Source organism: Passer domesticus, chromosome 8, assembly GCF_036417665.1.
Source record: "Passer domesticus isolate bPasDom1 chromosome 8, bPasDom1.hap1, whole genome shotgun sequence".
Classification (NCBI taxonomy): Eukaryota; Metazoa; Chordata; class Aves; order Passeriformes; family Passeridae; genus Passer; species Passer domesticus.
In genome coordinates, this window is record NC_087481.1 from 40,057,609 (window position 1) to 40,082,907 (window position 25,299).

Below are 25,299 nucleotides of genomic sequence, written 5' to 3' on the forward strand. Positions count from 1 at the left end.
CCTTTAATCTGCAGTAAAGCCTGACAGTTTATAGAGCAAATGTTCCTCTCAGTGGATGAGGAGCACAAAGCAGTGCTGGCATACCCACCACCCTACAGAGTGGTGATCAAGAGAAAAGTACAGTAACATCAGGCTTGTTGTATTTGTCTTAAATAACTACAGCCCTGGCCACTGTTTTCTATCCCTGTACTGGCAGATACCTCCCTCAGCAACAGTGTGAGCTAGATTAACTGGATTAGTAACATGATACAGTTGAAAAATACTCCTAATTGCAGTGGGAGACGAAAGAGGCTCTCCTTGAAGAAGCCTAGAAGACTGCTGCTTGAAGAATGGGCTACAGCAAAGGCAGAGCTTCCAGCCAGATCCTGTATTTGGCAGATTTAGTTACTCCCAATATCTGGCATCTCTGCTTATTTCTTTGTCATTGGGATGAGCTTAGGCACAGGGGACAGAGAAGTGGATTTTCCATTCCATGAAGTGCGGGAGGAGCAGTAGTGTTTCCCAAAATGACCAGCATGAAGGCACCTACCACCTTTGTCTGAGGACCAGATGTGCAACTGATGCTGCCAAGAATAACCTGAACTTTTTAATTGTGCTCCTCAAGCGAGCTGTTCTCCTGCACCACTGTGCAGGCACTATGTGGAGCAGCAAGTTCATGACTCAGAAAATGCTCACCTTTGTTCCCAAGCACACAGGCTCTGTTTGCCTCACTGTTTCAGGCACATGACAAGAGAAGATTGCATCTGCAGCTTGTTGAGGGGTAGTGAGTATTTGGGATTGAATATTTTTGGAGACAGAGATATGCATGTTTGGTGAAACACTAGGGCAAAAGTCTTTAATGTAGGCAGATTTTCCCCAAAAGAGGAAGTTAAATCACATACGAAACATGAACTCAAGTCCACTTCTGACCCACAGAGTGACTGAAGATAGCATTCAGCAAGCCTGTGGTAAAACCTGCTCTTCTGAGAGATCTCTAGGGCTATTTCAATACCCCCATAAAAAAACCTGCTGACTCCTGTCAGCCCTGCAGAGCAATGCAACTTCAGAGGATATGGGTGTCTTCTGCCTAATGCATCAATGGCATATCAACATACCCAGAGGAGACAGGTATTGGAAAAGGGAGAGGTGAGCCTTTAGAGTTTTCATTATTATTGTTGATTGGATAGATAGAGGTATATTTTACCCTCACTGAGCCTGAAATTGATCTAGAAAAAGGTGTAGTTAGAAAAAAAGCAATGCTGTAGAGAGCTGCAGAGGGCAGTCAAACCGGAGGCAATTAATATGACTTGACAGCTTTGCCATAAATTGTATTTGTAAACCATAAAATTGGGCTTTTCCTGCATTCACAAAATCAAGGAACCTGGGGAGACAGAGCTTACTTATAAAGACAATAGTGCTTGAGAATGGGAAGACAAGAAGGCCTGACCACAAACTGAAGGAAATCCGATATTCCTGATTTCACACATTCTCCTAGCTGGGAGCACATGGCAGCACGGAGAGGCAACCTGAGGGACAGCGGGTCATCCCAGCAGGCTGCCCTGACCCCCTCTGCGCCCACCAAGGCGCACACTGCCACGGAAGGGGTGAGACCGGAGCGGCAGTGTCACCCCGGGGAGAGCTGCCAGGGCGGCCAATGGCCCCGGCCGACCCGGGGACTGGACCCATGCCCCGGGGGCGATGACCTTTGCAGGAGGTGGGAGGGAGGAGGGAGAGCGGCCGCTGCCTCCCGCTCCCCGCCGGTCCCTCCCGCGCCGGGGTGCGCAGGGGCCGCGTGCATTTCACGGCGCTCCTCGCGTCCGCCGCCCGCTGCGCGCCTCGGGGGTTCCCGGGAGCGAACCCCGGGCTTTGCCCCGCTGCTCTCCCCGCCCCGGGAAGGCGGGCTGACAGCGCCGGCATCCCGCGGCACCCCGGCTCACGGGGGCTGCTCCGCGCCGCGCCCCGGGCCCAGCGCTGCCGGCGGGGGCAGCGCTCCCGCAGCGCGGCCCTCACGCAGCCGGGCTCGGCTCGGCTCGGCTCGGCTCGGCTCGGCTCGGCCCCGCCCCGGGGGTCGCGCCGCCCGCCGAGCGGGGCTCCATCGCCGCCGCCTTCGCCCGCCACCGGCGGGGTTTGCGTGCCACCGCCGGCACTCCCCGCCGCCGCTTTATGTAACCCGCCGCTCGGACCCGCTTATAAAACGCCGCCAAAGCAGAGCCGCCTCCACTGCGAGCGCCGCGGCAGCCGCGAGGTAACGGCGCGGGCCGGGCCGGGGCGGGGGCGGCGAGCAGCGCTCCTGGCGGGGCCGGGGGAGGAGAGCGGAGCGCGGCCGGCCGGGTCGGGTCGTGGCTCCGGCTTAATGGCGAAACCAGCCCGCGGGAGGCGGGTGGGAGACAGAGGGGCGCTGCCGTGAGGTGCTGCTCAGCCCGAGCCTACCTGTAGCCTGTGCTAGGCTTTGCTCGTGCCGTCCGTGCACATACCCGCTCGGCAGTGCTAATCGGCAGCTATACAAAAACCTGCATGAAAGGGTGTACGGTGAACTAAACCACAGAGCCTAGCCTGGACAGGTACAAGAAAAATGTTCAAAAGTCTAACGGGGTCTTTGTCCCTAGTGTCACTAGCATCCTGTTAGTTTTTTTTTTTCTCATCATCTGTTGTGCAACCTTTCAAGTGTATAAGCCATCTCTTGCTGATGTAACCAGCATATCCTGTGTTGTTTCCCATAAGCAAGTCTTTCCCAGGAGCGGCTAGCCTTAGAGTTCAGTATGGGTTCAAACTAAACAACCCTTCCTTTGCCCCTGATTTTAATTTTACTTATACAAGGAAAAACTTATGCAACTTGTTGAGCTTTCAGTGATAGGAAGAGGCAGAGAGGAAAGGACAATTCCCATTTCTTTAAACCTGGCTTTTGTACCTCCAGTTTCCTAACAGGGTGGCCATCTCTCTCTCTCCCTGAGACATCTATTACTGTGGGCTTACTAGTTATCACCCTCTCAGTCCTGTGAGGAAAGAAGTGCAGATGGTGGGTAAAGGGTGGTTGGTGGGATACTTCTGCCTTCACACAAAATTCGAGGAACTAGCAATGGATGTGTTTGTGGCCAGGTCTTTCTCCTTGCTCTTTTAACCTGATGAGCACCTTGGCTTTCCTCAGCATCAGAGTAATTTTTAGCATGTGTAATTGTTATTTTAATCACATTGATATCTCTAAAACAGACTTGTGCAGCAAACAAGATGTATGTGGCTGGCTTCATTTTCATAAACACAAACGTTTTTGTTGCTGTGCTTCTTTATATGGGTTCATTAATAGGCTTTTTCTGCTGCCCTTGTTGGGGGGTAAGCATGTTACGGCTGAAGAAGGTGAGCTTGAGTCTCTTCAAGTGGTAACAGCTTCCATTAGTAGTGCCAACTGTGTTGCCAGAGATGGTGAGCATCATGGGTAGGCTTGTTTTTGCCTCATTAGATGCCCTTTGAGCAAGCATTATTTACTTCAAGAGCATACTTCCAGTCCTTAAAGGTTAGTTCTAAATCTGTGGGTTTCTGTGCCTTTGGGGGCTGACTGCTGGATGTCTTCCGGTGCGGATGTCCATCCTTTTGGAAACTTGGCATGTGTACCTATTGGTGTGGTGTGCATGAACTTGCTCTTCCAAGACACTTTCTGGAGAAATCTTTGTTCACATGTCTCCTTCCCTGCTTTTTTCTGTGTTCTTTGTCTCAACAGATGGGAACTGCTCAAAACAACAGTGACCTCCATGCAGTGGAGCTTGGCCTGTGTAACAAGAGCATGATGTCGGACACGTTCGATCACAGCATTATTTCTGTTGGAGAAGAGGAAGGAGTGGGCAATTTCCAACGTTCTATTCCAACACAAGAGTCCCTCCGATCTCCTCGTGGCTCTGTTGTGAGTTTCCATAACATCCAGTACTCTGTTAAGCAGTCCAGTGGATTCCTTTGTAAACGGAAAATCGTGGAAAAGAAGATCCTTCATAATGTTAAGTAAGTGTTTGCTTAAATGAAATACTAGAGGGTAGGAATTAATCTGTTGCTGTGAACCAGTGACCTTGTGTCACCTCCCAGATCCAGCTGTGCTGGTACAGAAATGACTGCCCTCCTGCCAGTCAGCAGCTCATGTAAGCACTTTGATTTGCTTTTAGGCAAAATAGCTGGGATATAGCTGAAGCAGTTTCAGTTATTGATCTCAGCAAATTAGGACCAAACTCGTGTGAACTCTTTGGCCAGGAGATCTGAGGGTTCCCTTAACTATGGTTCAAGGTGCAGTCGGAGGAAATGAGCAACAGAGAGTAGTTGTTGCTTCTTTTCAAGACCCTGCTGAGCAGGGAAGACACTTAATTTCTGTCTTACATAGATTGCTTTTTGTGTCCAGTTCTCATTCTGTTCTGACTGGCAGTCTGGGACAGAAAGAAAAAATGCTTATTGATTTCAGATTTAAGAAGTTTTTAATCTCTGAGGTTTTTCTTTCAATAGCATTTTGTTCACATCTACTAAAATCTGCATTTGTGTGGTCCTTGTAAATGTCCTTATTTGTTAACAGCTCTTTCCTTCTTCCAGTGGCATTATGAAACCAGGCTTGAATGCTATCCTGGGGCCAACAGGGAGTGGGAAATCTTCGTGAGTACCTTCTGCTCTTTTGAATGGACAGCTGTTCAAAGTATATTTGGGATTCTGAGGGTTAGGGGAGATGTGAGGTATCTGCACGCTTAGACCTTTGCATGCCTTTGAGAAATCTGGTGATGCAGCTTGACCTCCTGCCCCTCTGTCAGTTTTGCTGAAGCTCTTGCACCATGACTGTGTCACACGCCTTATCTGCTCCAGTTGCTGCTCCATATTACTGCAGTCATCTTTGGTGGTGGCCTGAGTTAAGATACCAGGCAGAACTGGGGTGTCTGGAGCTCAGATGTAGGCTCTGTTCTCACTGATAATGGGGTGGGGATGGGGCACAAGCTCCCCTGGGGCATGGAAGATGTCACCCCCTTTTAACTCACTGTAACAATTCTTCCTTGAAGCTGCTAGGCCAGACCCTTCTGTGACAACTGACAGTGGTATGGTGTAATGGAGTCTCTAGGATGCTCTGGATCCTTACCCCAACTTGGCTGTGGCCTGCTGGTGGGGCTGTACACATTCTTGAGTTGTTTGGGTGAAGGCACAAGAAATGCCATGTAGACTATTTCCATCCAGTGCTAATGCTGTTTTCTCTCCTGTCGTAAGAGAGCTCTTTGTCACTCTCTGACTTTAATGCTCAGAATGCTTAGTCAAATGCTCAGAAATATGGTCAGGGTTCACACAGGTCTGTCTTTGTGGTGACCATTGATCTTCTTTTCTCAGGAGACTGCTGGTTAATCAGGATGCTTTCAAGAGCAGCACTTCATCAGGGCAGTTTACTTATCTGGCAGACAGGCTGGTCTCTGTACAGGCAGTAAGGAGAATATCCGGTGATACACTAAAAAAAATTACTTTCTAGAATTAATCTTAACTCTTGTCTTGTTTACACCCATATGGATTAATTTCCTTGCGATAAGGGGAGTTAGTTCAGTGCTCCCCTGGCTGGAGAGCAGCCTGCAACGACTCAGCAGGGTGCTTTTGTCTCTGTGCATTTGAGGTTATCTGTAAATACACAGACCAAGTTTATGTCTGTAGGGGGTTGACTGTTGTGAGTTGTGAGCGTCTGTACACTGCCATACTGCTGTGGCACACCGTGTGCTGGAAAATCCTGGATGTACACCAGACTTTCTGTACAAAGAGCTACAGCTTGCAGAGTAGGGGAAGCCCCTTCCTGTGCCCTCTGGTTTGCAGCACACTGTGAGCAGGCTGTAACTCAGTCCTGGCTGGTGGTACTTATCCAGTCAAGGGTAAAAGCAGCAGTTATTGCAAAACCTAATGCCTGGTGTTTGTCTGAAGTCTCCTAGATGTGCTGGCTGCCAGAAAGGACCCAGCAGGTCTGTCTGGAGAAGTGCTTATTGATGGCATCCCACAACCTCCAAATTTCAAGTGCATCTCAGGATATGTTGTGCAGGTGAGTAACTGCCTTCCTGGAGGCCTGGGAGACCTTGGGATGGAAGACCACATAAGATGAGGAAGCATCAACAACTAGTTTAGGTAATTTTCAGTGATCCCTACAGAGCCTAATTTGATAACTCACTGTTAGAGTTTTTAGTTTTAATCTGGGATATGGAAGAAATAAGATCAAACTGTTCCTCCTAGCCTAGTCAGGAGCAGAGGTGTGTCTTCCCACAGCCACATGGATGCCCAGATTGCTGGGCTGCTGTGACTTGGCCTTTGGGCTCTGCCCTGAAGTGCTAGCAAAGATTTTTTAAAAAGGGAGGGAAAAAACCATGACACCCAAAATCTCTTGCTGTCAAACTCAGAAGCAGTTCTAGCTGGCAGAAGTACCTACAAACTATCAGACAATAATTCTAGGAAATAAATAGATCCCTGCTGTTCTTCCTCTGATTCTAGCTGGCTGTGACAGAGGTTCATTCCACTCAGAGACAGGAAAAGCCTGAATCTGCGGAAGTGGGTGGAGGCCTGGACCAATAATAGACCCTCAAAGCCCTGGGGAGCTTGGGGAGAAGGGGATTCTTGGCAGTCGTATGAGCAGCCAAATCTGGAAACCATCCAGGGTTCTGACTGCAGGCAGATGTGACACAGGCAGCTGAAATCTGCCAGCTGGGGGGCTCCACAGGATCCATGGGATGAGACTAGTGCTAAATCTTGATCCTGCAGGTCAGAGATCCCCAGATCCTCAGTGGCTGATGAAAAGCCAGTAAGTTTATCACAAGTGGTCCCAATTTGAGACATTTGTCTCTCAAATGTCCAAAGCAACCAGACATAACTTTAAAATGATAAGCAACTTGGTGAAACGTTAAATGGTCTCTCCCCCTTCCCACCCCATGTAGTACTCCCTGGATCAGTAAAGATGGACCAAAAACTACAAACACTTAAGTCCTAAATACATAATTATAGGATCATTTTTAGGCATGCTAAGTCATATGGTATCCCTATAAAACTGCTGGTGATCTCTCCATTCATGCTGAGAGTGAAGGTGTCATGCCACTGCTAGTTATGTTTGGTATTAAGCTTAAATTCACAGTTTAGTTTCCAGTGAAACTAAACAGTTTCACCGTGTAGTGACCCAGCAGTTCTGTTGGTGGATCTGAGAGTGGAGAATGGGAGGCTGGGGTCAGAGACTGAGGGGTTGTGGGATGGGAAGTGAAGGTTTGAAATGCCTTAACCATCTTTGGCAGCAAAGCAGCACATTCTTGACTTCCTCTGTTAAATGCAGTGCCAGACATGGTTGACTGGTATATCATGCGTGGTAGTGATGCACTGCATCTGACGTGGGCAGAGTCCCAAAACAGGCAAGAATCTGCTGCCCTGCAGCTTAGGGGATGTCTTCCAAAGGTGGCTGATGTAACAGGCATGTTTCTCAGCAGCTCCCCAGTGTTGCAGCCCTTTTCTCATCATATTGTAGGATACAGAATTGGTACAAATACCAAAGTGGGGATGATGGAGCTCTGAATGGAACTGATGACAAATCTCTTACTTGGCTCATGGTTGTTGCAGGTTGCTGTAGGCTGCCCAGGTCTGTCAGCTGGATAGATTTGATCCTCCCTTAAAGTGCACATGACTGTTGAAGTTTTTGTAACCCTTAGTATAAAGTCTTAGGTCCAAGAGTTGTACATAGCTGAGACATGTCAGGAGTGTCTTGGTGTAATACTCTTGCTTCTCTGAGAAACTGCGGTCAGTGAGGAGTTGGGGAAAGCTCCTTGTTGGAGCAGCTGAACTCAGCAGGTGTTCTGGACCACAACAAGGTATGGCTTGTTACTGGGAACAGAGCTGACTCTGAGTGTCTCTGCCTTGAGCACTGAGCACTAGCAACGTCCTTTGTCTCCAACTGGACTGACAGAAGTTTAACTCTACAAAATCACTCCCTGCTCTGCCTCACTTTGGCTAGTAAGAAAAATGCACGTGCAGTACACAGTGGCACTGTCTGCACTTGAACTTCTTAGCCTGAAAGCAGGCTGAGGGGATGCTTGGTGTAAGCTGTGGAGCCTGCAGAGCTACAATCTCCCCTCGACTGCTACTGAAGGACTTTGAATTTCATGTCTTGTAAAATTTGAAGGAGGAGTTGCCCTTCAGTCTGGGTTCCACTGTAGTATGCAAACAACTTATCCAGTAACTGCCACTAAGGGACACCTGTGCCCACTCAGCAGCTGAGGAGTCTTTCCAACTGTCCATTTGTACTTCCAGGATGATGTTGTTATGGGCACGATGACGGTGAGGGAGAACCTGCAATTCTCTGCTGCGCTGCGACTCCCCAGCTCCATCAGCATTAAAGAGAAGGAAGAGCGAGTCACCCAGATAATCAATGAGCTGGGATTAAGCAAAGTGGCTGATGCTAAGGTGAGCAGCAAGAACACCTTTCTCAGAAATCCTCTGCCTCTGGAAATTGAACGACTTGTCTCTGGGCAGTATAGTGTATGTAGTGCAGTTGCAGGAAGACAAACAGGAACCTGACTAAACCATATTGCATGCAAGAAATCAGTCTCCAGCTCAGGAGGGAGCTTGGAGAGAGATATTTGTATTTGCTACTAAAAGGAGAAGATTTTGGGCCATATCCAGTATGTTGTATAAATTCAGAAGGGAAAGAGTCGCTTAGTCATTGCATCTTGGAAAGTTGTTCAGTCACTTCCTGGCTTTGTGGAACAAGACAAGAAAATTGTTTTCTCATTTCTGAAAGCTCTGAGGGATGGAAAACTGGTCTTTGATGGAAAAGTTCTGTGTAGACCTTGTATTAACAGGCAAGCTACCAAAACAAGACATCCCAACACACCAAAGCCTCCTCTGAAATCTGTGGTCCCACTCTATCTCTTCCTTGTCAGTGTCATCCTTGTTCCCTGAAATCATAAGGCACCTGATACCTCTGAAAATCAGGCTTAGCGTACTACTACACAGTCCCTCACACTAGGTCAAACTCACCTGCTCTTGGTCCTAGAATTCATTAAAGGGACTCTGAAAGTGAAAATGGCTGCTAGGTGTGGAAAGCCCACAACTGCAGAGCATGTACTGACTGGGTCTTGTTGCAAATATCTGATTTCTTCTGTGTGCAGGTCGGAACTGAATTGATCCGGGGAGTGTCTGGAGGGGAACGGAAGAGAACCAACATTGGGATGGAGCTCATCACAGAGCCACCAGTCCTTTTTCTGGATGAACCAACAACTGGCCTTGATGCCAGCACAGCCAATGCAGTCCTCATCCTTCTGAAGAAGTAAGAGTCAGTTTTTCAATGTGTTGCAATTTGGTTGACAACTCATTAGTAAAAAAAGGAATGTTCTTATGACTGAGTAGTTCTAGTGCTCCTCTAAAAAACAAAAACATAAAAACTAGACAAATATACTCAGAAGTAGTGGTCAGTTATTTGTTTGGGTCTCTTCCAAAGCCTTTTTAAGCTTATGGGAATTTTTCCACAGCAAGCATTGGATTGGAGCCCAAAAAGCAGATGTAGCTTGGACAGCTTCCCTTTGCCACAACAAAGGGTGGACTGGGAGGTCAGGCCTTGTAATCATAATTTCTTGGCCTTCCATCTGAGTCTATTACCCAACAACAGTCTTGAACTCAGATAAAACTTCACCTGCAAATTTACCCTGAGTGTCCTCTGTTTTGGAGGTGAGGTGTCTTCTGACAATTAGAACAAAGTTACATGCAGGGAGGATGAAAGAAGCTTATTTAATGAGAATGACTTTCTAATCCTGCTTCTGGGTTTGTGGCATGTTGTCTGGTTTTGCTTGTGGGGATTGCTTTGGTCTGGGGTTTGTGGATATAGGTCTTTGATCATCAAGTGTCCTTGTTGGGCATCAGTGCTAAAGCACTTGAAAGAGCATCTGACGAGCTTTGAGAAAAACTTGATTTGAATTTTCTTTAGAGTAAATCTTCAGCAGAAGAGCTAAGAGAAATCTCAGCTTGCCAGACTTCCACAGCCTGATAAGCACCACCTGGTACTGCCATTGAACACAGTAGGACTGCTGCAGTTAGTCAAGTTGACATCTGGTATAAAAAGCATGTAAGGAGGGTTTATACACAGCTGTGGCCTCAGGCTTTGCTAGCTACAGACAACATCATACTTTGGCTACCTGGGCTGCAGCCATGGTCTCCTATAATGATGGGTGCTGTCTTGCAGGGAGCATCTGATAGAGTGACCAAGAAGGGAGAGAAGGTTTTGCTGTGTCAAGACCTTGAGAAGTTGCCTAGTATTTGTCTTGGATTTTGATACTTGGGGTTTGCCTTCCTGAAATTCCTTAATGAAAACATTAAGAGATGTTTTGTTTCTATGTCAGGCTCTCAAGAAGAGGGCGAACCATCATATTCTCCATCCATCAGCCCCGTTATTCCATATTCAAGCTGTTTGACAGTCTGACATTACTGGCTTCGGGAAAGGTGCTGTACCATGGTCCTGCAAAACATGCCCTGGAGTACTTCAGTTCTATTGGTAAGTCTTGCATGCCAAGAGCAAAAGCAACTGGTTCATGATTTAAATCTCTGTAGATTCTTGCCCTAGCATGGGATAACAGGTCCTTGATTTTCTATCACTACGATGTTAGAGACTGTGCACATACAGTCTAAGCAGTGTTATGTTAGAACAGGAAAAAGACAAAATGAGAAACCTAAAAAATTTCAGACAAGAGAACATGGCTCCCTCTTGCCTTTTATTTGCCTTGCTTGAGGACAAAAATCGAGAATCACCTGGATATGTATAAGCATGATGTGCAACAAACAAGATAATGCTTGTAGCTGTAGCAGGCCTCAGTGGCAGATCCAGTGTTTTTTAAACCACAGCCTGCAGATTGGCAGCAATCTGTACAGATTGATCCAAAAATATGCTCTATGCTGAATGCAGGTGGGCAACCAAGAGGACAGAATTAGGTTGTGTCTTAAGATGGGTTAATAGTTGCACTGTTGGGTGGCTGCCCTCTCTTCAGGTGAGCAGGGTGAGGATGTTTGAACAGAGAATGTGGAATGAACTTCCAATCTTTAGATGCAGCTGTGGACACATTAGATTGTAAGCTTTCTCTGGCTTTCTAATGGAGATGGTTTAACCAGTGTCAGTACTTCTCTGTCAGCTCCTCCTCTTAGTAGCCCACTTCCTTTCTCTCAGGGAATGTGTAGAAGTGTCTTTGGATTTGTTTGTTTTTAATTTCCTCCTTGTCATACTTAGAACTGTATTATAAGAAGCTGCTCTTGGGCAGCCCTTCTTCATCCTTGTGACCAGGGAAACACCAACAAGAGTTGAGCCTCTGGAAGAAATATCTGAGGCTGTAGGGCAAACATCCAGGATCCTCTGCTGAGGAACTGTGTGTCTTTCAGAGTGAAATGTGGTTGAACAGCTCTGGGAAGGAGGCAAGATTTGTCCATACTGAGCTGAGGTAGAAGCAAGTTAGAGATTCCTCCTCACCTGAAATCAGTGAATTAGCAGCTTTGAAGCTCTTCAGATACCCTGGATTCACCATCTCCTAAATCCTTTCCATCTACTGCTGTAAAGTAACACTTACAAAAAGCAGTGAAGTTTTCTGGTAACAGGGTTATGGAAAAGTGATATAGTATTAGACCTGACCTTCTGAGGCATGCCCTGTGCAATGCAAACACGTTGCATGTGTGGTTTTGGTTTGTTCTGTTTTTTTTTTTTAGGATATGAATGTGAACCCTTCAATAATCCAGCTGACTTCTTCCTTGATGTCATAAATGGTGATTCAACTGCTGTGGCAGCAAACAAGGAAGATCAAGGACCTGTGGACACAGGAAAAGGTAAATTGCAAAGGAGAAATCCACTGCTGGCTAATGTAGAAGGGAAATTGTATGTAGTGATGGCAAGCTTTTATTCTCTGGGTTTCCTTGAGTCTAAGGGCATTTCATTATCTTTTCATTGTCCTACTAATAGATATAGTTTGTTTTGGGCTTCTTTAAAGAAATTAGAAAACTTTTTAAATTGATTTTTTTCACTTCAGTAGTATAGGAGAGTAATGACAAATACAAAACATTTTAAAAAAGCCTGTGAGGGAAAGACTGGAAAAACCAGAACTGCTTAGTCTCAAGAGGCAGCTGACAAGTTTTCAGTCACATAAGAGGCTGCTGCAGAGAAGACTAGGTAGATAGGTGAAGGGAGTGTTGGATTTACAGGAGAGTGAAAGAGATTGGAACTGTAAGAGAACAAATTCTCTACCAATATAGTGAGTGAAATGTTTGGAAATACTTGGGGATCATGTAGCACATTGTTAACTGAAGGACTAAGGGAACAGATTTTGTAAAGCAGTTACATAGCTGTTTACATCACCGAAGTGATGTAAATCAGAGCAAACATTGATTTTCCCCAAATTCAATGAAACAAAGGTTTTCTGATGCTATGTTACAAGAATATGACCATTTTGTACCAGAAAGAATGGGCAGATTAGCTAGATCCAATTAAAAATGTAGGAAAAACTCAAGCTAGCCTCTTAAACTCAGTGCTAAAGCAACTCAAATTCTCTGGGCATTTCTGCCCTTTTACTTCAGCCTCCAAAATTGTTGAGCTTATTGGTGGGCCATATCTGAAGGTCAGGTTCCTCAGGAATCACAAGCCATATCTTCTTTTTCTCACTCAGAAGTGAGCAGTGAAAATGGAGTGACAGAAGGCAACGTGGATAGCAGTGTGGTAGATGTGCTGCACCAGAAGTATCTCAGCTCGAGCCTGTATCAGAGCACAAAGGAAGCACTGGGGAAAGTGGAGCTTGGACGGGGAAGCAAGCAGAGATTATCCAAGCAGGAGCATGAGATCACCTATGCGAATGGATTCTTCACTCAGCTGTACTGGGTCTCCAAGCGTTCCCTGAAAAATCTCATCAGGAACCCACAGGCCTCCATTGCACAAGTAGGTAACAATTGCTAAAAGTCTCAGACTCTTGCTGCTCTCAGTCCCATAATCTGCAGTTTGTAGGACAGAACATGTTTTCAAAGGCAGTTAGAGAAACAGAAAAGTCCTGTGCCACTGCCATGTAAGTGGAGTGAGATGCTTAGCTACTTTTGTGGCTTTTGGAAAAAATCTCCAGTTTAGTTTAGCATAAGAACTACTGCACTGAAGATTGGGGTAGGGGGAAAGTGCTCCATTCTCTGGGTCACATAGGGATCTTCTAGGGTGATACTAATTTTGTGCCTCAATTTAAAATTTAAACTTGGTTATTCTATAAGCATGTTTCTCCTAAACTCTCCTTAGCCAAAGAGCAAAGTAGGAAAGTGAAGAGGATAAAATCTGAAAAACCATCATAAGGATTTTAATTGTGTGTGTCATAGGTATACATTGTCTCACAAGAGCAAGGCTTTAGGGAGGTGTGAATCTTAAGCCCTGTATATAATAATTAATGACTTAATAATGTTAGTTCCTATATTTTTTTACTTACGTGAAGGATTTCCTTTTACCTTTCTTTTTTTCCACTTCCAGATTGCAGTGACTGTAATTCTAGCGTTGGTTGTGGGTGCTATCTTTTTTGGTGTAAAACTGGACCGAAGTGGCATTCAGAATCGGTAAGATAAAAAGCCAAAGCTTTCCCCATTTTTCTATCTGTAGCAGATAGGTTTGAAGCACAGGGAAGGAAGGCCTTGGAATCCACTTGAAATACAAAGGAGGGTTGGGTTCATAAGTCTCAGTGCACTGCAGCATAGAATTGCCAGGGGTCCTAAAGGGGCCATAGATCTGTCAGGCTTGCACATAAGTACAAAGGGGATGTAAAAGGGAAGGTAAAGGATACAGCTAAGATTTACAGTAGCACAATTAAGTATCTCCATTCTATGGACAGAGTTTGTTTCCTCACTTTTCCACTGTTCTGTTTTGCCTTCTAGGGTTGGATCCTTGTTTTTTGTCACTACAAACCAGTGTTTTTCCAGTGTCTCTGCAATTGAGCTATTCATCAGAGACAAGAAACTATTTGTGTAAGTAGTAAGGCACTTGGACTGTGTCATACCCTGGAATGAGATGGGGCAGTATCTTACACGCTGAACAAAATTATTGCCACCAAAGATTTGATTGCTCCCTTGCACCATGAGATTGTAATAGTAATGCTAAGTTAGTCTGTAGAGCAGGGAGCTGAAATACTAAGAGCTGGGGGAAGGAGGAAATGCTTTTACTTGCTTGCTGTGTGACAGCTTACTGTTTTTCCTACCCAGTTTTGGTAACAGCTGGTTTTGAGGTCTGCGTGTGAATCCTGCAGACTGTGAATCCTTCCTGCCCTCTTCCTCACAAGGGCTGACACAGAGTCTTGCAATGGTCCTAAAGTGGCAAGATTGTGCAAAAATGAAGGGAGAGTTCCTGGAAAAACTTCGCAAGGGATGAAGGGGGCCGCTGTCTGGCTTACAAGAGCTCGTTAATAATCAAGTGCATCTCTGTGTTCAGAGGGATGTGCTTGATTACTACATTGTTGTTATAAGTAATTAAAATATAATGAAATATAGTCATTTACTTATATTATTTATGTATAATATCTTTATAGTTATATATATATACATATATGTTTTTGTATGTGTGTATACATATGTCATGTAAATGCATGTAGATACAGTATACACCATATATACATACATATATATTAAAAGTGTCATTTGGAGGTGCCTCCAGCTCATACAATAGAAGTGTAAGAGACAGATCCTATGCAGTAAAACAGGAACTGGAGATTTATACCTGGAATGTAGATGTCCATCCACAGGCTGCTCAGAGCAGCTTGTTGTCCCTAACAGCTGCTCAGGAGTGAAATTCTCCCACACTGCCATTTCTTGCTAGTCTGCCATGCTTGCCAGTGTAGTTTACCAGCTGTGTCAATGGGGATTTAGGCACCTCACCTGTTAAAACATCTTTTCGTGAGCTCCATTAAGCAGCATAACAATCATAATGACATTTAATTGCCCTGAACTGGAGGTGAGTTGACGTCCCAAAGGTGTTTTCCCATTGTTGGGTATCATTCCTTCTTCCCTGGAAGCATCTGTATCAGTTAGCAGTGGATGAAGTGTTCCTCCAGTTTAGAAGTCTAATGCATCCCTGTTCTCTTGTATTAAGGATCTTTTTCTTTGAAAAGAGACTTGGGAGTTTTTTAATAATATTTTACTTAGCAGTCACACAGTGTTTCATTCCCTTGGTGTGCTGTTTGATGGCAGGGTCTGAGAGACAGACCAGCCCTCACTTCACAGAATGTCAGTGATAGCACAGAGAATATAAGCAATTTGCATAGAGAGGAGTCAGTGGTAGAAAGACCAGAAAACAAATCATGATGAATCAAACACGCACTCTGAGCCTGCTTCCTAGAGAACCTGTAAATCTGTACAACTCCCCTCCTTCCTGTCCTCGCAGCCATCAGTACACCAGTGGATATTACCGTGTGTCTGCCTACTTCCTGGCCTTGATGATAGGAGATCTGCTGCCCATGAGAACTACTCCAGCCATCATATTCTCATGCATCAGTTACTGGATGATTGGTAAAGAATTGATGCTTTAATTGAACCTGTTGTCTTCCAACACATTTCTGACTTAGCCAGATTACTGTATCTGTAACATACTCCTACTTGAACCTTAGCTGATTTAAGTGCTTGGCATCATAACTTTGGAAGACTCTGGGGCAGGGGCAGAGACACCAGCAGTCTAACACAGGGACCTGCCTGACGACATCTTCTGGTAATGCTCTTTGGGTCTTTGAAGCATGCAAAGTTCCTGCCAACTCCAGACTTGGTCTTTCTTCCTGATTTGCCTGTCTTGTATAGGAATCCAAGGGTACCTCTCTGGAATTCGTGGTTGCTTACTGCACTCTTACCTTTCTGCTTTTTGACAGGATACCAGGCTGTTGCAGGGCGGTTCTTCTTCTTCATGCTGACCCTGATACTGGTGTCCTACACTGCCACAGCCATGTCCCTGGCTATCAGTGCTGGGATGGATGTGGTGGCTGTAGCCAATCTGCTCATCACCATTTGTTTTGTCCTGATGCTTGTAAGTATATTAGGGGCTATGTGCTCCTTTGGTGGAGGGGAGGGAAGAGCTGAGACCAGCTGAGAGGACTGGCTTGAGCTTACCCTAGGCAGGCTAAAATATCCATAGTCCAGTGGCATGTCAGCCCCATGCTTGTGATTTCACTGCCACTCTAGTCACAGATATACTTCTGCAGCTTGTAGTGTAAGGGTTGGGTGCAATTCAGTAGGTGTGATGCCACCAGAGCTTTCCAAACAGTGTGCCCCAAACACCTGTTGCTTTTTAAAATTAAATTGTCCTTACAAAGATTGATTTTAAAAAATCTTGCATTTCCAGTATTAGAAATCAAAGTGATCAACTAGATCATTTAAAAGGAAAAAGCCTTGAAATAAACTTTAGATCTGTTGATTTTTTGCATTAATTTTTGCTGCCCAAGTGGTACAAAAGGCACAAACCCTCTCTTTTTTTTGTAATTCAATATTACCTTGGGGTTCAAGAAATTACTTCAATACTCTTCCCCAAGGATTTTTTAAGGAAGGGAACAAGAGAGAGAGCAGGGAATTTTGACTTCTTGGAGATGAAAGCTGTGAGTTCTTTTTCAGAGAGGTGATGCTGATGATGAAATGTCCTTGACTGTGAAACCTACCAAGTTACATATTTCTTGTTTGATGATTCCTGGTCACTATCTCTGTACATGTGCTGAGCCACAGTACATTCCTTATTCTTCAATTTGCAATTTAAGCAAATTAAGCTGCTTTTGCAATAAGCCAAGTGACATTGCACTGCTTCAACTGCTCACTGTGGGTGAGAAGTGTGCATGTGTACTGAAGGGCAACTGATGGACATTGAGTTAAGTCATGGTGTATAAGGAGTGACACATGCATGTCCTGAAAGTCAGTGGAGTAAGCAGAAGATCACTTGTGATGGAGCAGAGGCTGAAGTGTCATGTTTAGCTATGAAGACCACTTGTGATAGAAATTAAAAGCAAATCTTTTTCCAGACTAGAGAAAGTGTGGATGAAAGATGTAGGACAGAGGAGAAGACTGAAATAATAACAGCTCTTAAGGCTCCCCATTTTTCTCCTTTTTAAATTCTCCAGTCTCTCATCTCTCCAGTCTCTCATCTCTTTTTAATTTCTCTTCTCTTCTTTGGCTTCTGCCTACTTCTACCATAGGACAGTCCTCCTCAGAAAGAAGTTGTGATCATGCTTCTTAGCTCACATGTGGATGTAGAAAACCTTTCTGATCTCTTTGCAAGCAGTTCAGCTGAAGTATTCGGGTGTGCTGTTGGGCCAGCAGTGTGGGAGTGCTGCAAGGCTCCAACTCATGTCTGTGGGTTCAGGGATGACAGCAGTAGTAGGTCCATCAATCCCAGTGCAGCTCTGCTGGGAGCTGCAGCATCTGTGCAGGAACGGTATTATTTTGCAGTAAATGGAGTTTGTGACTCATCAATCTCCTCTGTTCTATTTCAGATCTTTTCTGGCCTCTTAGTGAACCTCCCTTCAGTAATGGGCTGGCTGAACTGGCTCAAGTACTTCAGCATCCCCCGATATGGCCTCACTGTGAGTAGAAAGTAGCATTGGTCTCCTCTGAGTAATGTAGCCACACTGCTGCTTCCTGGAGACGTTTTGAGTATAAAGTATGAAGTTCTCTTAAAGGCTAGATTTGGTTGGTTTCATTGCATGGACATGGTAAAAAAAAAAAAAAAAAAAAAGAATAAACCAGCCAGCCTCAAATAGGAAGTGAAATTTAGAACTCTCTGTGAGAGCTGGAAGTGTCAGGGACTGAACAAACATTTTGTGCTACATAATTAGTGCTGCTTGGACAACTGCAGAGCAAGCTGTCCAGTCAGCACTAATTCCTTGCCTGAGTAGTTGATCTCTGTGGTTTAGAATAAAATCAAATATTGTACAACCTCTCCAGACACTTCTGTATGGGTGGCCAGTCTGGGGCCAATGACTTTCCAGCTGGTTAAAGGATTTACTGTAGTTCATGAGCGTCTCAGTCTTCAGTGTGGCTTCCTCTGAAATGAAATTTGACTTTTCTGAATAGTAAGGAGCTGGGGTACCAGAAATCTAAGGGTGCAGCTGCTTGAAACACAGTAAATAGAGCAGGTCACAGGTGGGAGTTGTGTTTCTATTTCCTTTTTGCATCCTTGCCAAGCCTCTTTGGAAGGAATAGTGTCCTACTTCAAGTAACAATGACTGCAATGAATACTGGAGCTGGTACAGGGTGGGAGATGTGTGAGACCTCATTGTTTGGGTATCCCTGAGATGTTTTATCAGTGTTACTCAATGTGGAAGTGTCCTCTGAGATGGCAGTGAGTGCAGGATGCTAGAGCTTTCACCTCTTACTTTGGCTGACTTTGCCATGCCTTCAGTGTGGTGATGCTGGGGTATCTGCCTGCAGCCACATGATTTTATGGATCAGTAGATTGACCCAGGTGAATGTGGATGAACAGGAACTTGTAGCTGTCAAGACAGAAACCCGTAAGTAACTTTGAAGCCAAGGCCTGGGACACCAAACCACCTTGCATGTAGAACTTGGAGTAGTTGCTAAGAAAGGCAGTGTCTAAGAGCTTGAAAATAAAAAGGAACATGAACATATGATTCCAAGAATGATGCTATGTGTATTCTAATAATCAAGTTCCTTTGAAGTGTTTCAACAGAAGTTTTAACAGCGCAAACCATGAACTCCGTAAAAATCTTGTGTCTTCCTTTTTCCCTAGGCCCTTCAGGTGAATGAGTACAGAGATCTCTACTTCTGTGGTGAGAAGAATTCAAATGCTACAGTGTTAGTGGGAGACTCAGGCAGTTGTCCCCCCAATATTTCAGAAGAAATGTAAGTAACTCACGGTGGTTCTGGGCCTGAATCATGATGGCTTGCTTAAAGGAAAGTCTGACTGTGTCAAATTTTTGTACTGTCTGCAGAATAGCCACTTACAAGCCAGTCTCAACAACATGTCCCAAATAACGTATTTTAGGATTATACAGTAAAACTCCACAGTTACCCAAGAGTGAAGTAGGGATGAAACTTTACTTGTAAAAATAGGCAGCTGAGCTAAATTAAGTTTTGTCTTTGATAACCTAGCCCTAATTGATCAGTTTTCCTAAACAAATTCAGGGTAACTTAACAATGGAAGTGCAGTGTGTGGACAGCTACAGAGTTGCTGGAAAGCAGTAGACCTGTGATCAGAAATATGCCTCCCCCACAGAACTTTTTAATATTAACCTCCCTGCAGATACAGAGAGAGCCAAGGTATCTCTCTCGCAGTGCTTCATTTTGCTCCATTTGAAATACTCTTGGCTATTAATACCTTAAGCTGTAGCAGTGCAATGGTTTCGTGATTTGTACTAGAAAGATGACAGGCTGACTATTTTGCAGGGAACAATGCTAGAGTACTGTTTCCATGGCTTTTGGACTTCCAGTGATTGTTGAGGGAAAGCTAATGCTTCTGTACTTACCATGGTTTAAGATGGTTCTGAGTTTTCCTCATAAATTGCCAGTTATCTATAAAGAACAATTAGGTGGCTACTGAAAAAACTGAGAACTAGAGATACAGATTTGTCCCTTGAGTTTTATTTGGTGATGGGTTCTCTATTTGTATCACCGGTTTTGCAGAGTTGAGGGTAGAAGGATCTTTGTAAAACAGTAATTACCTGAAGATGTGTGCTACATAGTAATATGAACTTGTGCCTCATGCTTTTCTGCAGGTGTTCTGGTGAAGCGTACCTGTGCAGCCAAGGAATTGCCCCTACCACCTGGGCAATGTGGGAAAACATAGTGGCTCTCTTCTGCATGACTGTTATCTTCCTTATCATTGCCTATGCAAAACTCCGGTTCATGAGGAAGTTCACGTAGACTCCTGTGTTGCCTTGCCCTGCAGCTTCTCAGGTGTTAAAACTGCAAAGCTTGTTAGGGCCTACTGGAGATTGCCAAAAAGTTTCAGCTTACTTTACTGGACTTCAGATGTGAAGCCTGTTCCCCTGTTTCTGGAGCATGATCTCCATAGGATTGTGGGTTTTAAGAAGAAATGCATTAATGTACATTGTGCAAGTGATTTTTCCTAAGAAAATACAATTCTCATAATTCTTAGGTACATATCAAACTTTATATTGTAAACTATTATTATTCTGTGGCCAGCTTATACACAAAATATTCCATTGAACATGTGAGCTTCTCCATCACAAAAGGTGGAAGGTGATGGTGGCATTTATACAATATATTGTCCCTTGTTAGTGCTTGTCACATCTGAGGAGAGACAGAGACCATTCACCATGTGTTGGAGATGCATTTGATTTGATTTGAAGTCAGTACAGAGACCAAGCACTCATTACCAGGAAAGAAAGTTGTACTTGTAGTAGCTTCTCAGTGGAAGCTACTTCCAGAAACAACTTTAGCTTTATTAAAAACTAAATAGCAGTAGTGTTAGACATCTCACTTAAGAAGATAAATATGTACTGTTGTACTTAAGAAAAAAAGAACCAAAAAACTTCCCCCCCGCCATGAACAGCAAGAAATATATTTACTACTTTAAAAGGAGGAGAGAGAATGCCCCTTTTCTTTATTACTTTCTAAATAAAAATTTGTATACTTACTACTGGCAGAAGTTTTTAACAACAGACTCAGTTCTTAGCTGCGCTATCTGTATATAGTGCTACTTACACTATGCACTGAAAAAAAAAAAAATCTATGTAGATACGGCTGTGGCAACTACAGCAACACGAACCACAGTCCTCACAGGATGGACTATCGTGCCACTACTTGTGTCCTGGCCGCTTCATCAGCAGCAGAAGAGATGCTTTTAAATCTCATTAAGACCTGCAGAGGTAAGCGGATCAGCTGAGCCAAAGGAAGACATCCTCCAACACAGGACTGAAGACGTTTCCTGTGCGGGTCGGGCTGGCGCAGCCCCTGAGCCGGGCGGGCGGTGTGAGGGTGCTGCCGGTGCCCTTGCGATGAGCGGTGCGCTGGGAAGGGGGAAATGATCGCGCTGAGGGCGCAGCCGCATCGAGCACAAACCAGGCGCTCGGTTCGGCTTCGCTGCCTTTAACGGCTGGGGCGAAGCAACCTCGTACCGCGTTTTACACCTCGGTATTTGTCTCTTTCCTGCAGCCGCGCCCCCGCAGTGCCGGCACACCTGCCCTGGCCGCCGCTCAGGGGCGGAGGCTCCGGGCTCCTCCTTGCGCCGGGCGCGGGGCGGGCCCGGCCTGGCGCGGGCCGGAGGAGGCGGCTCCGGGCCGTGCGAGCCGCTGTGTGCCCATGGCGGCCGCGGCGGAGGGGCCGCCCGAGGCCGGCGCGCAGCCCGCCAAGCGTAAGGGGCCGGGGCCGGGGCCGGGGTGCGGGGCCGGTGTCGCGGTGCGGGGTCGCGGTCGCGGTGCGGGGCCGGGCCCGGCCCGGGGAGGCCGCGGCGCGGGCAGGAGCTCCCGGCGAGCCCGCGGCCTGGCGGGTGCCGGCCGGGCCGGGCCGTACGCCTTCTGCCGCTGCTGCCCTGGGGACCGGCCGGGTCCTGCCCCTGCCGCCGCTTCGGTCGGAGGGAGCCGCGGGCCTCGGGCAGCCTTGGTGTGCGAGCCGGCCAACGCTGCCGACGGGGGAGGAGCGGCCTGCGGGCTGGGGAAGAGGTGCCGGACTGCTCCGGGGAAGGGCCGAGCAAGGGCAGATTGCGGTAGAAACGGGTTTGGAGAAGAAAAGCGGCCATTGCCGCTCTCCGCAGGGGAACAGGGATCTGTTGTAGCCCATATGAAGCGGGCTGGGGCAGCTGCGCTTCTTTTCTTGTCAGTGACTAGAAATAAAAGCAGCACCATGCACAGCCACTCAGAAGTTCTCCCCAAATTGCTTTCCTGTCTAAACACGAGGGGGGCTAACACTTGTCAGTGCAGGGTGCCTGTCTCTTGAATGCTTCTCGAAGTATTTTTTGGAAATAATGTTGGTGCTACTTCGAAGAAGCTGCCATGGTTGGTTACCCCTTAACAGTGTAAAGTGTAAAGAAGGCAACTTACATGGAAAGTAGCTGTAGCAGCTTGAAGAGGGAAGAAATGGGACCATGTAATCTTTCTGTTGTGCTTCCGGACTTGCTGCAGTTTGCCTTAACCCTGTAATGTCTTTACCCCGCGTAGAGGATCCTGCTGTTGAAACTGCAGAGGAAGCTAAGGAGCCAGCGGAAGCAGATATCAATGAACTCTGCAAAGACATGTTCAGCAAAATGGCCACTTACCTGACAGGTGAACTGACAGGTAAGGCACTGCAATACTGACCGGCAAGTTCTTCTTTCTTTTCACTTTGTTTCAAAGAAATCTGTTGGATAGTTTGTTGAATCTGTAACTATTTCAATTGTGTCTGGTAAGACTGGCAGTCCAAATTTGGCACATTGCTAGGCTGCTGACAACACCGAGATTAGTTATATTAATTTAATGAAGTCTCAGAATAGCACAAATATTTTCCAGAACAATTCAGTGTGATATCAGCAGCTTAAAAATAATTCTTTTTCATCTCAATGAAGTTTGTACGTGGAAAGTCAATCTAACAAAAATGGTCTAGGTTAAGACAGAGTAGGAGGGAGGCATCACAGAGAGTGGAGTCATTTTTTTCTTGAGAGCAAGGATCATACATGTTTTCCAACATTTATGCTTTAGAATAAACTGATGTGCAGAATTAACTGGAGCGAAGTAAACTGCTTACCAAGTTAATTGCATAGGCTCTAATTTTGAAATCATTCCTGATTTGCAGACTTGAAGGATATATGGTACAAATTACTAGTCTGGATTTGTGCTATCAATTTTGTAAACATAAGTGTCTGACTGACAGAATTAAGTGTGGAAATATGAGGACTTAGTAAATTTTTTTCAAAAAAAGTTTAGAAGTAAATTCATCAGTGCAGTTGATTATTGCAATTCACAAAATGTCATCTTTTTGTAGAGTGTATGTTAATAACGTGTATTGCCATCTAAACTGTTGTGCTTCATTTGGCTGTTGGTTTGAAATCTCTTGTCCTCTTGAAGAGTCTTCACACAATTCAAACCACATCACCTTTAATTAAAATATACTTTTTTTTTTTTTTTTAAGCCACCAGTGAAGACTACAAACTCTTGGAAAACATGAATAAGCTGACTAGCTTGAAGTACTTAGAAATGAAAGATATTGCTATAAACATCAGTAGAAATCTGAAGGATTTAAACCAAAAATGTAAGTACACCAGATAAGGTAAGGGTGTCATGAATGGTGCACTTGTTTGGGAAATAAAGTATCTTAGAGTCAGAAGGTTCCATTAGTGCTGAAGGAAAGAAAACTCACTGATATCGGTGTGCTGCTATGCAATGCCAGTCTTGTATGTTTCTTAACAACTTTAGACTCTGTAGACTACTGTAGGAGAAAATACATCTGAATTTGTGTTTACCTGGTTTACCCCAGACTCTGGATTTGATAGGAATAACATGTATTTTAATTCATGTTCTCTTGTTATTTGTGTTAGAGACTAGACAGTACTTTTAAACAGTTAATATTTTCCTGGAATGTGGCTGTCAAGAGTCACCACTTAATTTTGGGATGGGAGAGGGCATCTTTTGTACTGTCCTATCTGAAGAATGTAATAAATTCTTGTGTTTCAAGTGTGATCTGTTCCTTTGAAGTGCATTACTGAGAACTGACAGATAATGTTTTTATGCTTTTTTAAGATGCTGATCTTCAGCCATATCTGGAACAGATAGACCTAATTGAGGAACAGGTCGCAGCTCTGGAGCAGGCAGCTTATAAATTGGATGCATATTCCAAAAAACTTGGTAACTATCGTCCTCCACTGTTAAGACCTAGCAGCACAGTGCCTTGCAAGAGGATTTAAAAAGAAAGAAAGAAAGTAAACTCTGTTTTGTTTAACAAACAAACTGTTTTTTTTTTAATCTGAGGTGCAGAGTTGCCTGTGCTGCTTTTGAGCACAAACATTGTGTGTGAAGTGAAGCATTGGGAAACGATTCGTGTAATGAGTTATGTTATGGTGGACTAGTACAGGTGTTGTTAAACTACTGATTGTTAGTGAGGCTTGATTTCTTTTTTATGGTAGGCACTGACTTATAATTTAAAAACAGATGTTTCACCTTGCAAATTGAGGGATTCATAATGTTCCACCAGACACCCAAGCCCTCTTGGCTTAAAATAATATTATTGTCTGACTTAAGCACCAGGTTCTTAAAAAAATTATTATACAATTATATCTGCCTAAATGCAGTAGAAAAAAGGGATCCTGAATGATACAGTAAATTAGCTTACAGGATGCAAAGCTTTTACCTATCCCGTACTAAAATAGTATTTTTCCTTCTGCAGAAGCCAAGTACAAAAAACTGGAGAAACGATGAAATTAAAATAGTCTGTCAGCTGGAGCTGGGCAGCGAATCGGACTGATCCCTGGTTTTGCACAACAGCAATTCTGTATGTTGGCAAGGATTTGGTTTACAGCTGACATGGAGACTGGGACATTTTCCAGCTATTGGTAGGCTGTATTCAGGCTTAAGGCTGAATAATATTTTCCTCTTCTCAAGGGGTACTGTTGTCTCAGTTCGGCAGTGAAAAGTAGAAGCCTGTCTTTAACTCATGTCGATATTGGCTATATGTGTGTTAGTCCTATTTTCCACATGAAATACTCAGTCTAGGGAAAGTCTTCCATAATCTGTGAAGACATTTTGCCTTAGTAGCAGCAGGACCTAAACTTCAATTTTTCCTTCATTGAGCTCTGTGTTGGGAAGATACCTGGACCTTTGGACTTAATGGGTGGAGTATTGAAAACACTTCATTTTGGTGTCCCCTTTTATCTGTTTGAAATAGAGAGACTAATTACAAATTTACAATAAACTTGCTGCATATATTTCTCTGGAATCTCAAGTTCTGTTGGAAAGATTACACAGGCTGTTTGTTTGATTTTTTTTTTCAAAGGGGTGTGTTAATAAAGACAAACTCCTTCAAGCTACTAGGGATGATAGAAGAGAACATGTTTGAAACTCTGCATCAAGTATTCCTGCAATTACATTCTTCGACTGTCTGGACCTCTGGTGAAGTTTCAAGACATAGTATTTTATGACATGCTCAGTTGACTCAGCAGACTCTTTCTCTGCTTCACCAGTGAATTTTGATCCTAGTGGTTTTTGAAGTGGCATGCCTACCACAAAAATGTACTTCTCTACTAGGTTAACAATGTTCCAAATTGCTGATTTGGCAGAGCCCTTTGTACTGAACAGTTATTTGTGCTACTCCAAGGATATTTTTTCTGTACCTGTTAACCTTAAGTAATTGAAGCTGGCTTTTGAGTGAGTTGTAGTTGTAGACAGTACAAGTACTGTATGTAGGAAGGAAGTGGTT

The 25,299-nt window shown here is 44.7% G+C and overlaps 2 protein-coding genes across 7 annotated transcripts; both read left to right on the forward strand.

Annotated features, from left to right (window-relative positions):
- Positions 1-933: 933 nt before the first annotated feature.
- LOC135306536 (broad substrate specificity ATP-binding cassette transporter ABCG2-like) lies at positions 934-20,554 on the forward strand. 4 transcript variants are annotated; one of them, XM_064430661.1, is made up of 16 exons: positions 936-1,125; positions 3,692-3,966; positions 4,540-4,599; positions 5,887-6,001; positions 8,239-8,391; positions 9,099-9,256; positions 10,323-10,474; positions 11,671-11,787; positions 12,621-12,886; positions 13,454-13,536; positions 13,852-13,941; positions 15,350-15,474; positions 15,825-15,979; positions 17,430-17,519; positions 18,686-18,798; positions 19,671-20,554. In XM_064430661.1, exons 1-16 carry the CDS (start codon positions 1,078-1,080, stop codon positions 19,816-19,818), a joined length of 2,148 nt encoding a protein of 715 aa, XP_064286731.1. In that variant the 5' UTR covers positions 936-1,077; the 3' UTR covers positions 19,819-20,554. The 4 variants fall into 4 exon arrangements, 3 of the variants coding, with proteins under 3 accessions (XP_064286731.1, XP_064286732.1, XP_064286733.1); XM_064430662.1 differs by having other exon boundaries at positions 936-1,107; XM_064430663.1 differs by lacking the exon at positions 936-1,125 and adding an exon at positions 2,028-2,224.
- Positions 20,555-20,928: 374 nt separating this feature from the next.
- On the forward strand, positions 20,929-24,808 carry BLOC1S2 (biogenesis of lysosomal organelles complex 1 subunit 2). 3 transcript variants are annotated; one of them, XM_064430680.1, is made up of 5 exons: positions 20,929-21,051; positions 22,074-22,190; positions 23,020-23,139; positions 23,628-23,732; positions 24,271-24,808. In XM_064430680.1, the coding sequence occupies exons 2-5, from the start codon at positions 22,148-22,150 to the stop codon at positions 24,300-24,302; spliced, it is 300 nt and encodes a 99-aa protein (XP_064286750.1). In that variant the 5' UTR covers positions 20,929-21,051; positions 22,074-22,147; the 3' UTR covers positions 24,303-24,808. The 3 variants fall into 3 exon arrangements, with proteins under 3 accessions (XP_064286750.1, XP_064286749.1, XP_064286751.1); XM_064430679.1 differs by lacking the exon at positions 20,929-21,051 and adding an exon at positions 21,116-21,271; XM_064430681.1 differs by lacking the exon at positions 20,929-21,051 and adding an exon at positions 21,696-21,731.
- Positions 24,809-25,299: the final 491 nt, after the last annotated feature.